The following is a 17,575-nucleotide window of genomic DNA, read 5'->3' as shown; positions in this document are numbered from 1 at the left end:
CCATCCAGATTTTTCCCCTGTTCCTTCTGTTCCCAAGGCCCTTCTGTTCCATTCAGATCCTCCTGCTCCACTGCTCTGTTCCATCCAGACCCAACTGTTACAGACTGCTTTGTGCTGTAACACACTCTTCTGTACTAGTATAGACCTTTCCTATCATATTCTGAACTCCTTTATCCATCTCCAGACCCCCCACCCCATCACTCTATCCTCTTCAGACTGTTTTATGCCTTTCATAAAACTCTGCCTCCTGCAGAATCCTCTGTCCCCTGCCGCACTCTCATTTCCTCCAGACACTTGTATCCCTTTTAAAACTCCTCTGCCCCTACAGAAACCTTCATCTTCTCCAGACTCCACTGTACCTCTTCGAATCTTCTCACCCACTTCAGACTTCAGAATCCTTTCACCCAACTAGACCCCTCCATTATCTTCATGACCCAAATGTTCCCTGTGGACAGTTTTGTCCCCATCAAACCTCTATTCCATGTAGAGATTTCTGTCTTCCTCCAGTCCCATTATTCTATCTCCAGATCCCGCTCTTATTCTGAAGACTCCTCTGTCACTTTTAGCTTTTTTATGACTTATAGATTTTTCTATCACCACTCAAAACCCCACCATGCCCTCAAGATCCCAATTTCTTCTTTCAGACTCCCCCGTTCGCCTCTTTCAGATTTTTCTCGTCCTCCAAACTCCTTTAGCCAGACTCCTCTGTCCTACTCCATTCCCATCTGTCCCTTGAAGAAGGATCTGAGGATGACGCACGGTTATGGGGGATCTGTGGATGATGCATTGTTTTGGGGGATCTGTGGATGATTCACTGTTATGGGGGATCTGTGGATGATGCACGGTTATGGGGGATCTGTGGGAGACACACTATTATGGGGGATCTGTGGATGATGCACGGTTATGGGGGATCTGTGGGAGACACACTGTTATGGGGATCTGTGGATAATGCACTGTTATGGGGATCTGTGGATGACGCACTGTTATGGGGGATCTGTGGATGACGCACTGTTATGGGGGATCTGTGGATGACGCACTGTTATGGTGATCTGTGGATGATGCACTGTTATGGGGGATCTGTGGATGATGCACTGTTATGGGGGATCTGTGGATGACACACTGTTATGGGGGACCTGTGGATGACGCACTGTTATGGTGATCTGTGGATGATGCACTGTTATGGGGGGATCTGTGGATGATGCACTGTTATGGGGGATCTGTGGATTACACACTTATGGGGGATCTGTGGGAGACACTTGCCATCTTCCTTGCCCCGGGATTGGACAATTGTGGATAGTCTACCATCTGTCTCCACCTTTCTTCCTCCTCTTTGACATGAAGCTTGACGCCTGGTGTCACTGTCCGGCTTCGGGCCCCTCCACAGTCTCCTCTGCCTCCCACAGACTTATCTCCCACTCCAGGCGTTTGATCCTCTGACACATTTTGACAGCGCTGGACTCGAGCTCGGCCAGGAGTCGGGCCAGCTTCGTCTGCAGAGACTCCAGGTTGACCTCCAGCCTCTTCAGCTTGTGCTCCAGCTCTTGGTGTTTGGCCACCAGCTCCGCGGCCAGGTTTTCATCCAGTTTATTCATCTTGAGCAGAATCTCTCTGCCCTTCTCCTCCAGCATGGCCTTGGCATCAGGGTACTCGGTGAGGACATCCGTTAGGTCTTCCTTGGAAAGACAGAACAGATCGGAATAGCCGATGCTTCTGATGTTTGCAGTCCTGCGGTTCCCAGACGTGTTACCTGCAAGATAAAAGAGACGTACAAGAATAAAAGTACCGTAATACTGCCCTACACAGAGAAGAACATGTGCCGCCATACCACTGCAGGACTATGGCTCTGATCTCTGAGGGGATCGCAGGAGGTCACATCCAGGCTTCAGAGCCTTATGTAACAACAGCCACAAACAGTGGAGAGCAACGTCTACACACCCCTGAAAAATACCAGGTTTTTAGCATATAAAAAATACAACAAATAAACATTTCAGAACTTTTTCCCCTTTTTTCAGAGTGGCACATCTAGAATTGCTCCCTTCTCCTTTCAGCAGCTCCACATCTGTCAGATGGGATGTTATCTAATGTGAACAGATTCCTCTTCAGGTCACCACAGATTGTCCCTTGGGTTCAGCTCTGAACTCGGATGTTTCAGAACTTCTGTCTTTTGGAGAAGCTGATCTTTTGCTGACTTGGAGGTCACCTAGGGGCACTGACTGCAGAAAAATGAAATTCCTCCTCAACTTCAGCTTTATAACAGAGGCCGGAAGGTTCTGATTGTAAAATTGTCTGATACTTGGAACTGATCATAATCCCCTCCCCGTTGGCTAAAGCCCCAGTTCCAGCTGACGAAAACTAGCCCCAAATCACAATGCAGCCCCCACCATGCCTCACTGTGGGGATGATGGTCTTCTGGTGATGACCAGTGTCGGCTTTGTGCCTTCTGGGATTGTGGCCACAGCGTACCCCCTTGGTCTGATCAGACAGAACACATTTACTGCTTCTTGCCAATGTGATGGAGGTTTTGGTAACACATCGCTGGGTCTGGAGGCTTTGCAAGAAAAGACTCCGTCTTCACCCCGAAGAATGAAGAATACGGGATATTGTGGTCACATGCAGGACACAAATAGGACTGGCCAGAAATGACTGCATTTCCCTTAATCCCATATGACGTACTATCCCGTCAAGGTGACCTGGGACTTAATTCCCAGTGACAGGATAGTACGTCATATGCGATCGGCCGTGCTCACGGGGGGAGCGCGGCCGATCGCGGCCGGGTGTCAGCTGACTATCGCAGCTGACATCCGGCACTATGTGCCAGGAGCGGTCACAGACCGTCCCCAGCACATTAGCTCCCAGCACACTGCGATCAAACATGATCGCAGTGTTCCGGCGGTATAGGGAAGCATCGCGCAGGGAGGGGGCTCCCTGCGTGCTTCCCTGAGACCCCCGGAGCAACGCGATGTGATCGCGTTGCTCCGAGGTCTCTTACCACCTCCTCCCTGCAGGTGCCCGGATCCAAAATGGCCGCGGGGCTGCATCCGGCTCCTGCAGGGACTACTTCTGGGTCCAGAGCAGGCGCTGGTAAGCCTGCAGTGCTGTAAGTCAGATTGCTGATCTGACAGAGTGCTGTGCAAACTGTCAGATCAGCGATCTGTGATGTCCCCCCCTGGGACAAAGTAAAAAAGTTTAAAAAAAAATTCCACATGTGTAAAAAAAAAAAAAAAATTCCTAAATAAAGAAAAAAAAAATATTATTCCCATAAATACATTTCTTTATCTAAATAAAAAAAAACAATAAAAGTACACATATTTAGTATCGCCGCATCCGCAATGACCTGACCTGTAAAACTGTCCCACTAGTTAACCCCTTCAGTGAACACCGTAAAAAAAAAAAAAAACGAGGCAAAAAACAACGCTTTATTATCATACTGCCAAACAAAAAGTGGAATAACTCGCGATCAAAAAGACGATATAAATAACCATGGTACCGCTGCAAACGTCATCCTGTCCCGCAAAAAACGAGCCGCCATACAGCATCATCAGCAAAAAAATAAAAAAGTTATAGTCCTCAGAATAAAGCGATACCAAAATAATTATTTTTTCTATAAAATAGTTTTTATCGTATAAAAGCGCCAAAACATAAAAAAAGATATAAATGAGGTATCGCTGTAATCGTACTGACCCGAAGAATAAAACTGCTTTATCCATTTTACCAAACGCAGAACGGTATAAACGCCCCCCCCCCAAAAGAAATTCATGAATAGCTGGTTTGGGTCATTCTGCCTCACAAAAATCGGAATAAAAAGCAATCAAAAAATGTCACATGCCCGAAAATGTTACCAATAAGAACGTCAACTCGTCCCGCAAAAAACAAGACCTCACATGACTCTGTGGACCAAAATATGGAAAAATTATAGGTCTCAAAATGTGGAGACGCAAAAACTTTTTTTGCTATATAAAGCGTCTTTTAGTGTGACAGCTGCCAATTATAAAAATCCGCTATAAAAAACGCTATAAAAGTAAATCAAACTCCCCTTCATCACCCCCTTAGTTAGGGAAAAATAATAAAATTAAAAAAATGTATGTATTTCCACTTTCCCGTTAGGGCTAGGGTTAGGGCTAGGGTTAGGGCTAGGGTTAGGGTTGGGGCTAAAGTTAGGGTTAGGGTTGGGGCAAAAGTTAGGGTTAGGGTTGGGGCTAAAGTTAGGGTTGGGGTTTGGATTACATTTACGGTTGGGATTAGAGTTAGGGGTGTGTCAGGGTTAGGGGTGTGGTTAGGGTTACCATTGGGATTAGGGTTAGGGGTGTGTTTGGATTAGGGTTTCAGTTAGAATTGGGGAGTTTCCACTGTTTAGGCACATCAGGGGCTCACCAAACGCGACATGGCGTCCGATCTCAATTCCAGCCAATTCTGCATTGAAAAAGTAAAACAGTGCTCCTTCCCTTCCGAGCTCTCCCGTGCGCCCAAACAGGGGTTTACCCCAACATATGGGGTATCAGCGTACTTGGGACAAATTGGACAACAACTTTTGGGGTCCAAGTTCTCTTGTTACCCTTGGGAAAATTTGGGGGGCTAAAAATCATTTTTGTGGGGAAAAAAAGATATTTTATTTTCACGGCTCTGCGTTGTACACTGTAGTGAAACACTTGGGGTTCAAAGTTCTCACAACACATCTAGATAAGTTCCTTGGGGGGTCTAGTTTCCAATATGGGGTCACTTGTGGGGGGTTTCTGCTGTTTAGGTACATCAGGGGCTCTGCAAATGCAATGTGACGCCTGCAGACCAATCCATCTAAGTCTGCATTCCAAATTCCCTTCCGAGCTCTGCCATGCGCCCAAACGGTGGTTCCCCCCCACATATGGGGTATCAGCGTACTCAGGACAAATTGGACAACAACTTTTGGGGTCCAATTTATCCTGTTACCCTTGTCAAAATACAAAACTGGGGGCTAAAAAATCATTTTTGTGAAAAAAAAAAGAATTTTTATTTTCACGGCTCTGCGTTATAAACTGTAGTGAAACACTTGGGGTTTCAAAGCTCTCAAAACACATCTATATAAGTTCCTTAGGGGGTCTACTTTCCAAAATGGTGTCACTTGTGGGGGGTTTTAATGTTTAGGCACATCAGGGGCTCTCCAAACACAACATGGTGTACCATCTCAATTCCAGTCAATTTTGCATTGAAAAGTCAAACGGCGCTCCTTCCCTTCCGAGCTCTGCCATGCACCCAAACAGTCGTTTACCCCCACATATCGGGTATCAGCATACTCAGGACAAATTGCACAACAACTTTTGGGGTCCAATTTCTTCTCTTACCCTTGGGAAAATAAAAAATTGGGGGCGAAAAGATCATTTTTGTGAAAAAATGTGATTTTTTTATTTTAACGGCTCTGCATTAAAAACTTCTGTGAAGCACTTGGTGGGTCAAAGTGCTCACCACACATCTAGATAAGTTCCTTAGGGGGTCTACTTTCCAAAATAGTGTCACTTGTCGGGGGTTTCAATGTTTAGGCACATCAGGGGCTCTCCAAACGCAACATGACGTCCCATCTCAATTCCAGTCAATTTTGCATTGAAAAGTCAAATGGCGCTCCTTCCCTTCCGAGCTCTGCCCTGCGCCCAAACAATGGTTTACACCCACATATGGGGTATCAGCGTACTCAGGACAAATTGTACAACAACTTTTGGGGTCCATTTTCTCCTGTTATCCTTGGTAAAATAAAACAAATTGGAGCTGAAATAAATTTTGTGTGAAAAAAAGTTAAATGTTCATTTTTATTTAAACATTCCAAAAATTCCTGTGAAACACCTGAAGGGCTAATAAACTTCTTGAATGTGGTTTTGAGCACCTTGAGGGGCAGTTTTTAGAATGGTGTCACACTTGGGTATTTGGGTATTTTCTATCATATAGACCCCTCAAAATGACTTCAAATGAGATGTGGTCCCTAAAAAAAAAATGGTGTTGTAAAAATGAGAAATTGCTGGTCAACTTTTAACCCTTATAACTCCCTAACAAAAAAAAGTTTGGTTCCAAAATTGTGCTGATGTAAAGTAGACATGTGGGAAATGTTACTTATTAAGTATTTTGTGTGACATATCTCTGTGATTAAAGGACATGAAAAATCAAAGTTGTAAAATTGCGAAATTTTCAAAATTTTTGGCAAATTTCTGTTTTTTTTCACAAATAAACGCAGGTAATATCAAAGAAATTTTACCACTATCATGAAGGACAATATATCACGAGAAAACAGTGTCAGAATCGCCAAGATCTGTTGAAGCGTTCCAGAGTTATAACCTCATAAAGGGACAGTGGTCGGAATTGTAAAAATTGGCCCGGTCATTAACGTGCAAACCACCCTCGGGGCTTAAGGGGTTAATATTACCCTTAGACTCTTTGCAGCATTCCACAGCAATGTTCTTCTTGACTCTTTGTCAATTTTTGAGGAACATCCAGTTCTTGGTAATGTCATTGTGGTGCTAGATTCAGCGCCTTCCTAATGACATCTTCACATTATCCATGCAGCCATGCTGATCGGAGGGGCACAGCACCTAACATTCATGCCTCATCCTCACAGTTATAACTTGTAGCTCACCTTTTATATTGAGGATGCTGATCTCTCCGAAGTACATGCCTTCCCCAAGGACTGCAAACTGCGTGACCCCGTCATCGGCCACCACAGCCAGCTTTCCCTCCTTGATGATGTACATTTCTCGGCCGATGTCCCCCTTCTTGCACACGTACTCCCCAGGGCTGTAGACTTGGGGCTTTAGCTTCAGCACCAGCTCTTCCAGAAGACTCTTTTCGCAGTGCTGGAAGATCTGCACTTTACTGAGCGTGGACATGTGGACACTGACGGCCACCTCCACCCGCAACTTCTCCGGCAAATTCTGCAATATCTGGTCCTCGTTGGTCAGTTTCTTGTTGATCTGCAGGTGCTGGTGCCAGGCAATAACCTTCTTCTTCAGGCTCCGGTTCACCTTGTACATCTTCATGTACAGCTTGACCTGGTCGTAGTTGGGGTAGAAGGACTTGTCCGCGCTGTTCAGGTTGGAGACCACAGAGCTGATGCTGCCCATAATGGTGGCGAATCCAAGGACAGCAATTAGGAAGTCCACCACCATGAAGATGTACTCCTCCTCCTGCATCGGGGCTGGGATGTCCCCCACCGTGGTGAGGATGAGGGTGGAGAAGTAGAAGCTGTACAGGTACTGACGCCCCAGATGTCCAAACTCAGGGTCCGAGATGTTGGGGTACACCCATTCATCCTTCCCGAAACCCACATAACTAGAGAGAGCGAAGTAGATGCAGCTGTTCCAGTGAATGACCACGAAGATGTAGGTGATGAGCTTGGAGATTCGGAAGACATTGGGGTAGGGGATCCGCGTCTCCGTCCGATCAAACGACTCAAACAGACGGTGGAAACGGAGAAATCGATTGACGCGGACGGCGGGAACGTTAATGCCAAACCGAAAATACAGGAAGTCAGTGGGAAGGACGGAGAGAAGGTCCCAGCGGAATCTAGAAGAACGGACGTACTGACCCGCGATCAGCCGTCTATCGGTGACCAGTATGCCTTCCTGCAAAAAACCTGCGGAGAAAACGGGGATGTGTCATCAGGTGTAAGAATGTTCCACCGGTGCCCATCCGGGACTGACCACCGTACACCGCCTCATGCTCCAGTCACCCCCAGAGCTGCGCTCACTATCCTGCAGTTACGTTAGGTCTTATCCTCCAGTCACCCCCAGAGCTGCACTCACTATTCTACTGTTATATCATGTCTTATCCTCCAGTCACCTCCATAGCTGCACTATTCTGCTGTTACATCGTGTCTTATCCTCCAGTCACCTCCAGAGCTGCACTATTCTGCTGTTACATCATGTCTCATCCTCCAGTCACCTCCAGAGCTGCATACAATCTGCGGGTAGTGCACTGGAGTACGACCATGTGACGCACCTGTGTGGAAGTTGGCGATGATGTCCATGATGTACAGCGTGTCGCACAGGTAATCCAGGCTCAGCCACACCAGGAGGTGGCGATACTGGAGCTCAGTGAAGCAGGACCTGGGGGGACACGGGGCAGATATCAGTGCATTCCGCCAAATAGTACAGAGCTCTGCACAATCCATGAACAGTGACCAGAAAGCTCGGGGCCGAAGATCTCGCCAGGGCACACTGCACGGGGGCACACTGCACAGGGGCACACTGCTCGGGGGGGCACACTGCACGGGGAGCACACTGCACGGGGAGCACACTGCACGGGGGCACACTGCACGGGGGGCACACTGCACGGGGAGCACACTGCACGGGGAGCACACTGCACGGGGCACACTGCATGGGGAGCACACTGCACGGGGCACACTGCACGGGGAGCACACTGCACAGGGGCACACTGCACGGGGAGCACACTGCACGGGAGGCACACTGCACGGGGCACACTGCACGGGGCACACTGCACGGGAAGCACCCTGCACGGGGGCACACTGCACGGGAGGCACACTGCACGGGGGCACACTGCACGGGAGGCACACTGCACGGGGGCACACTGCACGGGAGGCACACTGCACGGGGGCACACTGCAAGGGGGGCACACTGCACGGGAGGCACACTGCACGGGGGCACACTGCACGGGAGGCACACTGCACGGGGCACACTGCACAGGAAGCACACTGCACGGGGGCACACTGCAAGGGGGGCACACTGCACGGGAGGCACACTGCACAGGGAGCACACTGCACGGAACACACTGCACAGGGAGCACACTGCACGGAGGGGCACGTTATATGGAGTAATAATACACAAGATGCTCATTACATGGGATTACACACTACAGGTCAATTACACAGGAGGCACTTTGCACGAGAACACATTACATGGTGAATAATGGGCCTCTCTTTCCTCATCATGTCTCTCTGTCTCTTTCCTCATTCTATATCTCTACATCCTCCCTCATCCTGTTTCTCTGGCTCCTCCTCATCCTGTCTTTCTGATTCCTTCATCTTCTCTCTCTGGCTCCTTCCTCATCTTTTTTCTCTGGCTCCTCCTTTATCCTGTGTCTAGGCTCTTCCTTCATCCAGTCTCTCAGGCTCCTCCCTCATTCTGTCTTTCTAGCTTCTCATCTTGTCTATCTGGCTCCTCCCTCATGCTCTTTCTAGCTCCTCCCTCATGCTCTTTCTAGCTCCTCCCTCATGCTGTCTTTCTAGCTCCTCCTCATCCTGGCTGACTCCTCCCTCATCTTTTCTCTCTGGCTCTGACTTCATCCAGTCTATCTGGCTCCTCCCTCATTCTGTCTTTCTAGCTTCTCATCTTGTTTTTCTAGGTCCACCCTCATGCTCATTCAAGCTCCTCCTCATCCTATCTTTCTAGATCCTCCCTCGTCTATCTAGCTCTTCCTCATCCTGTCTTTCTAGCTCTTCCTCATCCTGTCTTTCTAGCTCCTCCCTCATGCTGTCTTTCTAGCTCCTCCCTCATGCTCCTTCTAGCTCCTCCTCGTGTCTTTCTAGCTCCTCCCTTATCCTGTCTTTATAGCTCCTCCTCATCCTGTTGTTCTGGCTCCTCATCCTGTCTTTCTAGCTCCTCCCTCATCTTGTCTTTCTAGCTCCTCCTCATCCTGTTTCTAGCTCCTCATTCTGTCTTTCCAGCTCCTCCCTTAGCCTGTCTATCTAGCTCCTCCTCATCCTGGCTCTCTGGCTGTTCCCTCATCTTTTCTCTCTGGCTCCTCCCTTAACCTGTCTCTATGGCTCCTCCTTCATACTTTCTAGCTCCTCCTCACCTTGCTCTCTGACTCCTCCGAAAAAACACATACCAAGTGATAAAGCCTTCCTAATACCCTGTCTGATGACAAATGCACACTTAGCAGGATGCAGCAGGCCTCCACTGATAAAGGCTAGGTGCGGCACGAGTGCAAACTACTTGATAAAAACAACCACCCCTATCCTCCAAACATTGCAGGGGTTGGCTGCCTAGTAGAAAAAAATGCACATTGATATGACTCACATAGGACGCCAGTCACACTGATAGGTGTGGTGCACAGTGTCTGGTATGCAACCTATTAATGACGCCCCTTGTATTAACAGGCGGGCTGCCCAGCACTATAATATGCAGCACACGGTGACAAACGCCCCCCCAAAAAAACCTAACCAACATAAAAAGGCCTGGCCACATCCTGCAAAAAAGGATATGATATAGTGCAAAAAAATGTATGCATATGATACCCTTGACTTTGGGTTGCGGGCTTACGTTGTTTTGGCCAAAATAATAAACCAATACCTCATATAGTGTATGTGTTTATCATTTGCATACATTTTTTTTCACATTTTTTTGCACTATATCATATCCTTTTTTGCAGGATGTGGCCAGGCCTTTTTATGTTGGTTAGGTTTTTTTGGGGGGGCGTTTGTCACCGTGTGCTGCATATTATAGTGCTGGGCAGCCCGCCTGTTAATACAAGGGGCGTCATTAATAGGTTGCATACCAGACACTGTGCACCACACCTATCAGTGTGACTGGCGTCCTATGTGAGTCATATCAATGTGCATTTTTTCTACTAGGCAGCCAACCCCTGCAATGTTTGGAGGATAGGGGTGGTTGTTTTTATCAAGTAGTTTGCACTCGTGCCGCACCTAGCCTTTATCAGTGGAGGCCTGCTGCATCCTGCTAAGTGTGCATTTGTCATCAGACAGGGTATTAGGAAGGCTTTATCACTTGGTATGTGTTTTTTCTGAGTTTTTTTCTATGTTAGCTGTCTCTGACTCCTCCCTCATCTTTTCTCTATGGCTCCTCCTTCATCCAGTCTATCTGGCTCCTCCCTCATCCTGTCTTTCTAGCTTCTCATGTTGTCTTTCTAGATCTTCCCTCGTCCTGTGTTTCAAGCTTCTCATCTTGTCTTTCTAGCTTCTCATCTTGTCTTTCTAGATCTTCCCTCGTCCTGTGTTTCAAGCTTCTTATCTTGTCTTTCTAGCTTCTCATCTTGTCTTTCTAGCTCCTCCTCATCCTATCTTTCTAGCTCCTCATATCGTTTTTCTAGCTTATCCTCATCCTTTCTTTCTAGCTCCTACTCATCCTATCTGGCTCCTCCCTCATCATGTCGTTCTAGCTCTTCTGTCATCCTGTCTTTATAGCTCCTCCCTCATCCTGTCTTTCTAGCTCCTCCCTTATTCTTTCTAGCTCATCCCTCATCCTGTCTTTCCAGCTCCTCCCTCATCCTGTCTTTATAGCTCCTCCCTTATCCTGTCTTTCTAGCTCTTCCCTTACCCTGTCCTTCTAACTTCTACTCATCCTGTCTTTCTAGCTTCTCCCTCCTCCTGTCTTTCTATCTTCTCCCTCATCCTGTCTTTCTAGCTCCTCCTTATTATGTCTTTCTAGATCCTCCATCATCCTGTTGTTCCAGCTCATCCCTCATCCTGTCTTTCTAGCTCCTCCTCATGCTGTCTTTCTAGCTCCTCCTCATCCTGTCTTTCTAGCTCCTCCTCATCCTGTCTTTCTAGATCTTCCCTCATCGTGTCTTTCTAGCTCCTCCCTCATGCTGTCTTTCAATCTCCTCCCTCATCCTGTCGTACTAGCTCCTCCCTTATCCTGTGTCATGGTTCACACCGTGCTGCCAACACTAGGTCACGGTTCCCAGCAGTATGTCAGGGATCCCGGGGAGGATATCTTTATCATACCCAACACTCACACCCATTTGTCATGGACCGGGGTTGTTTGGTTGCCCCTGGTTCCTTCTGAAGAGGATTTATCTATATCCCACTTCCCAGTTCCGGTTTGGGACTTGCAGTTCTCTGGCGCCCCCTTACCCTCAGGTCAGACCAGGTACTGCACCTAGGGTAATTAGTCACCAGAAAGGCTGCCTGCTGTGTACTTGCTATTGGGCACACTGGAGCGAGGGCGGTATAACTACTCCCACGCAGGCGGGAACAATAATTATCAACGCCGCCATTGCTACAAAGATTCCCAATCGCACAGAACAAAGTATGCTGCCACCAGCTCCGATTAATGGGTCCAAAGCCAACCCAAATCAGTAGCGCAATTCACTTCAGAGGATGCACATTTCATTATAGAACAGAAGAGACAAGCTAGCAATTAAATATTTGACTCCATCAAAAATTAGGCAGTGTTTACAAAGTATAAAAAGATATTTGAAAGGAGACAATTCGTATATACATTACAGATTATAAAATAAAATAGCTTTAACGTTGAAAAAAAAAATTAAAGGTTATGTCATGAAATCATCTTTGCTGGCCTGTAGCTTAGGAGGATAAATACATTCAGATGCATGGAACAGCTTTGCCAAACTGGTGTTAGCTTGCTTACCGGCCAAGACTGAAGGCTGGGCTAAGAGTATAGTGGCCTATACTCCTGAGCTTGTGACATCACTAAAGGGCTGGTTAATGATATGGACTGATCTGAGAGATATTTAGGGTATGTGTCCACATTCAGGTTTGCTTCAGGCTTTGGTCAGGATTTTATGCTGGTAAAATCCTGACCAAAAATGCACCTGAGGTCACTGGCAGGTCACCTGCGGTGTTCCTGCATGTTTCGCTCATTGTAGCAACATGCTGCGTTCTGAAAAAATGCACCGCATGTGCGTTTTTGCGGGAAAAACGCATGCGTTTTTTAATGCACAGTGGAGACGGGATTTCATTAAATCCCCTCCACTATGCTGTAACATCTGGACGCTGCGTTTTTGATGCTGCGGCTCAGCGCTGTGTCAAAAACGCAGCGTTTCCTGAACGTGGACACATACCCTTACGCTTTTGCAAAGTCTCAGACTAAGGGTATGTGTCCACGTTCAGGATTGCATCAGGATTTGGTCAGGATTTTTCATCAGTATTTGTAGCCAAAACCAGGAGTGGAACAATTAGAGGAAAAGTATAATAGAAACATCTGCACCACTTTTGCATTTATCACCCACTCCTGGTTTTGGCTACAAATACTGATGAAAAATCCTGACCAAATCCTGATGCAATCCTGAACGTGGACACATACCCAAAGGCATTCCTGAGTGGGGGGGACCACGAGTGGCTTTACAGGATTGGTCACCTGCAGTTTAAAGCCACACCCTGCTCACACACTAGGTTCAAGTTACCCAGTGTCGCTTCTCTGGGCTTTGCCTTTGGGTGGAGGAATGCAGAGGGGGAGGACGGCTGAAAGGGGGGTCGCAGCTGCATTGTGTGTGTAGAAAGCCATGTCCTTCAACCTAAATTCACATTTATAAGCTCCTCCTCATCCTGTCTTTCTAGCTCCTCCTCAACCGGTCTTTCTAGCTCCTCCTCAACCGGTCTTTCTAGCTCCTCCTCATCCTGTCTTTCTAGCTCCTCCTCATCCTGTCTTTCTAGCTCCTCCCTCATCCTGCCTTTCTAGCTCCTCCCTCATCCTGCCTTTCTAGCTCCTCCTCATCCTGTCTTTCTAGCTCCTCCCTCATCCTGTCTTTCTAGCTCCTCCCTCATCCTGTCTTTCTAGCTTCTCCTCATCCAGTCTATCTGGCTTCTTCCTCATTTGGCATCTGTGTATTCTGGCTGTTGCTGAGAACATGTGACAATATTCATATTTTTCCCCTTGTGGCAGGCCTCGCTCTACCTGCAGATGATGACCACCCAGTTGTATGTAATGGGGATGACCATGATATTGAGCCAGGCATAGTACCAGCTTCCTGCAGGGTCCAGGATCCAGGCCCGCTTCTGTGTGCTGCAAAAGATAACCAGAGGTATCCTATAAATCACTGTATGAACCATTGAATGAGAACAATTGTTCTTTACATTAAGGGTAAATATCAGACTGACATCACACTTTAACCAGCTGAGGGTTTCATGCCTCTGAACCTGCCCCATACTGTGTATGTTGGGGAAAATTTACTATGGTGACATCATACTGTGTGTGGAGGGAATGTACTGTGGGGACATCATACTGTGAGTGGGGAATGTACTGTGGGGACATCATACTGTGTGTGGGGAATGTACAGTGGGGACATCATACTGTGTGTGGGGGAATGTACTGTGGGGACGTCATACAGTGTGTGGAGGGAATGTACTGTGGGGTCATCATACTGTGTGTGGGGAGAATGTACTGTGGGAACATCATACTGTGTGTGGGGGAATGTACTGTGGAGACATCATACTGTGTGTGGGGGAATGTACTGTGGGGACATCATACTGTGTGTGGGGAATGTACTGTGGAGACATCATACTGTGTGTGGGGGAATGTACTGTGGGGACATCATACTGTGTGTGGGGAATGTACAGTGGGGACATCATACTGTGTGTGGGGGAATGTACTGTGGGGACGTCATACAGTGTGTGGAGGGAATGTACTGTGGGGTCATCATACTGTGTGTGGGGACATCATACTGTGTGTGGGGAGAATGTACTGTGGGGTCATCATACTGTGTGTGGGGGAATGTACTGTGGAGACATCATACTGTGTGTGGGGGAATGTACTGTGGGGACATCATACTGTGTGTGGGGGAATGTACTGTGGGGACATCATACTGTGAGTGGGGAGAATGTACTGTGGGAACATCATACTGTGTGTGGGGGAATGTACTCTGGGGACATCATACTGTGTGTGGGGAATGTACAGTGGGGACATCATACTGTGTGTGGGGGGAATGTACTGTGGGGACGTCATACAGTGTGTGGAGGGAATGTACTGTGGGGACATCATACTGTGTGTGGGGGAATGTACTGTGGGGACATCATACTGTGTGTGGGGAGAATGTACTGTGGGGACATCATACTGTGTGTGGGGGAATGTACTGTGGGGACATCATACTGTGTGTGGGGAGAATGTACTGTGGGGACATCATACTGTGTGTGGGGGAATGTACTGTGGGGACATCATACTGTGTGTGGGGGAATGTACTGTGGGGACATCATACTGTGTGTGGGGACATTATACTGTGTGTGGGGACATCATACTGTGTGTGGAGACATCATACTGTGTGTGGGGAGATTGTACTGTGGGGACATCATACTGTGTGTGGGGACATCATACTGTGTGTGGGGACATCATACTGTGTGTGGGGAAATCATACTGTGTGTGGGAGAATGTACTGTGGGGATATCATACTGTGTGTGGGGACATCATACTGTGTGTGGGGACATCATACTGTGTGTGAGGAATGTACTGGGGGACATCATACTGTGTGTGGGGAAATGTACTGTGGGAACATCATACTGTGTGGGGGAAAGTACTGTGTGGACATCTGTGTGTGGGGAAATGTACTGTGAGGACATCATACTGTGTGTGGAGGAATGTACTGTGAGGACATCATACTGTGTGGGGGAATGTAATGTGGGGACATCATACTGTGTGTGGGGGAATGTATTATGGAGACATCATACAGTGTGTGAGGGAATGTACTGTTTGGACATCATACTGTGTGTGGGGGAATGTATTGTGGGGACATCATACTGTGTTTGGGAGAATGTACTGAGGGGACATGACCCATACAGATTCACGTCCCCACAGTACATTCCCACACATGCAATATGTTTCCACAGTACATTACCCCCCCACACACAGTATGATATCCTCATAGTACATTACCCCACATACACAGTAATTTTTATTTTACACTAAGCCAGTACCCTAAATTTTCCCACTCCTTGATATATGTGGGCACTGTAAGGCAGCTAGCATGTGCAGTAGTAGAAGGTGCCAAGCCCCACAGCTTTAGGCAGAAGGGGAGGTATGTAAGGTGGCTGCCGGACACATAGTTGATGGGAGGTATGTATCTTGGAGGTGGTTGTCCTCTGTGATGTAAACCTGGAGAATTGCTCTAGTGCACTTAGTGCTAAGAGGCTTGTTTAGTGCATCTGGGCCAGGTTTTATAGGCAGCCTGAGAGATGGCTGGGTCTGGCTGTTCACATCTCTGGGTCTTGTTTACATGTTATGATGGAGTCCATTATTTGACACAGGGTCTGTGTGTGCATGGAGAAGGCCTCCTATGTGTAATCTCCAGACTGAGCGGGTATCCTGGATGCTATCCAGCCTGTGTGACCAGGACTGACTCTTAGGAGACTTTATATAAGGAACTGTTTCCTTTGTTTTGCCGGCACTGGAGGCCGTATATTTTCCTTGTGGCTGGTTTATGAAGCAGCAATAAACCAGCATGGACATCTAAATGGAAACGCTTGTTGTTTTGCCTCCCAACGCACCCAAGTGAGTAGCATTCCCTCAGCACCTATCGAGGAGTGGGCAAGTTTAGGGTCCTGGCTTAGTGTTAAATACAAATTACCATGGGTGCGGCAATATGTTTCACTTGGTTTTTCCCGCCATAATGTGGAGGAATGGGGTTTGTTACAATGTATCAGTACAAGCAATCATCCAGGATGGAGCTCACAAAGGACTGTCTTCTCTGATAAATTCTGTGTTACTGATACATTGTAACAAACTCTCTGTATTAAGTAGGGGTCTTCTCTCACACCCCATACCCCAGAGTTATCTCCTATTCCTCATACCTGGGGTTTTCGGCGTTCTCCATGGGTTTGGTCCAGGCTTTGATCTCCTCTTTCTCCATCTTCACTTCTTCCTTCATCCTCTCGGCTCGATGGGACATCATCTGGGTCAGAGTATTCATGGCTGCAGCTAGAGGGTCCGGCCACCATTACTATCCCTGTGATGTGTGCTTTCTGCACGTCAGTCGCTGCCGGAGGCACAGGTGACACTAAACCTTAGTAACGGAGCTGAGACAGATCCCCCCGGGGAGATCACACCTGAGCCCAGACGTGAGGACCTAACCAGCAGTAACTAGAGCTAATGAGCGGCAGCTCCGCAGAATCTCTGCCCATTATCAGTGTCCTCTGTACCTGGAGACTCACGTGACCGCACCACTCCGGATCATTACTGGTATCATCATACACCTGGAAACGTCACGTGACTGCGCCACACTGGATCATTACTGGTGTCATCATATACCTGGAGACTCACGTGACCGCGCCAAACCGGATCACTACTGGTGTCATCATACACCTGGAGACTCACGTGACCGCACCACACCGGATCACTACTGGTGTCATCATATACCTGGAGACATCGCGTGACCGCACCACTCCAGATCACTACTGGTGTCATCATACACCTGGAAAAGTCGCGTGACTGCGCCACACCGGATCATTACTGGTGTCATCGTATACCTGGAAACGTCACGTGACTGCGCCACACCGGATCATTACTGGTATCATCGCACACCTGGAGACTCACGTGACCGCGCCACACCGGATCACTACTGGTGTCATCATACAACTGGAGACATCACGTGACCACACCACTCCGGATCATTACTGGTATCATCATACACCTGGAAACGTCACGTGACTGCGCCACACCGGATCATTACTGGTGTCATCGTATACCTGGAGACATCACGTGATCGCACCACACCTGATCATTACTGGTGTCATCATACACCGGGAGACATCACGTGATCACACCACACCTGATCATTACTGGTATCATCGTACACCTGGAGACTCACGTGACCGCGCCACACCGGATCACTACTGGTGTCATCATACACCTGGAGACATCACGTGACCACACCACTCCGGATCATTACTGGTGTCATCGTATACCTGGAGATG

The 17,575-nt window shown here is 47.9% G+C and overlaps 1 protein-coding gene across 1 annotated transcript; it reads right to left on the bottom strand.

Annotated features, from left to right (window-relative positions):
* Positions 1-664: 664 nt before the first annotated feature.
* Positions 665-16,572, bottom strand: CNGA4 (cyclic nucleotide gated channel subunit alpha 4). Its single transcript, XM_077299912.1, has 5 exons — positions 16,454-16,572; positions 13,572-13,679; positions 7,954-8,060; positions 6,593-7,588; positions 665-1,747 (listed from the first exon to the last, which is right to left on the bottom strand). The coding sequence occupies exons 1-5, from the start codon at positions 16,570-16,572 to the stop codon at positions 1,356-1,358; spliced, it is 1,722 nt and encodes a 573-aa protein (XP_077156027.1). The 3' UTR covers positions 665-1,355.
* Positions 16,573-17,575: the final 1,003 nt, after the last annotated feature.

This window comes from Ranitomeya variabilis, chromosome 3 (assembly GCF_051348905.1).
Source record: "Ranitomeya variabilis isolate aRanVar5 chromosome 3, aRanVar5.hap1, whole genome shotgun sequence".
Taxonomy (NCBI): domain Eukaryota; kingdom Metazoa; phylum Chordata; class Amphibia; order Anura; family Dendrobatidae; genus Ranitomeya; species Ranitomeya variabilis.
The sequence above is the reverse complement of the archived record's forward strand: the minus strand, read 5'-3'. Positions and strand labels throughout refer to the sequence as shown.

Excerpts from the sequence above, each read along its gene's own strand:
- CNGA4 (XM_077299912.1), bottom strand. The coding sequence starts at position 16,572 with ATGAATACTCTGACCCAGATGATGTCCCATCGAGCCGAGAGGATGAAG. Across the intron at positions 8,061-13,571 it reads TGGGTGGTCATCATCTGCAG|GTCCTGCTTCACTGAGCTCC; the intron begins GTAGAGCGAGGC and ends GTGTCCCCCCAG. Across the intron at positions 1,748-6,592 it reads CAGCATCCTCAATATAAAAG|GTAACACGTCTGGGAACCGC; the intron begins GTGAGCTACAAG and ends TTTATCTTGCAG.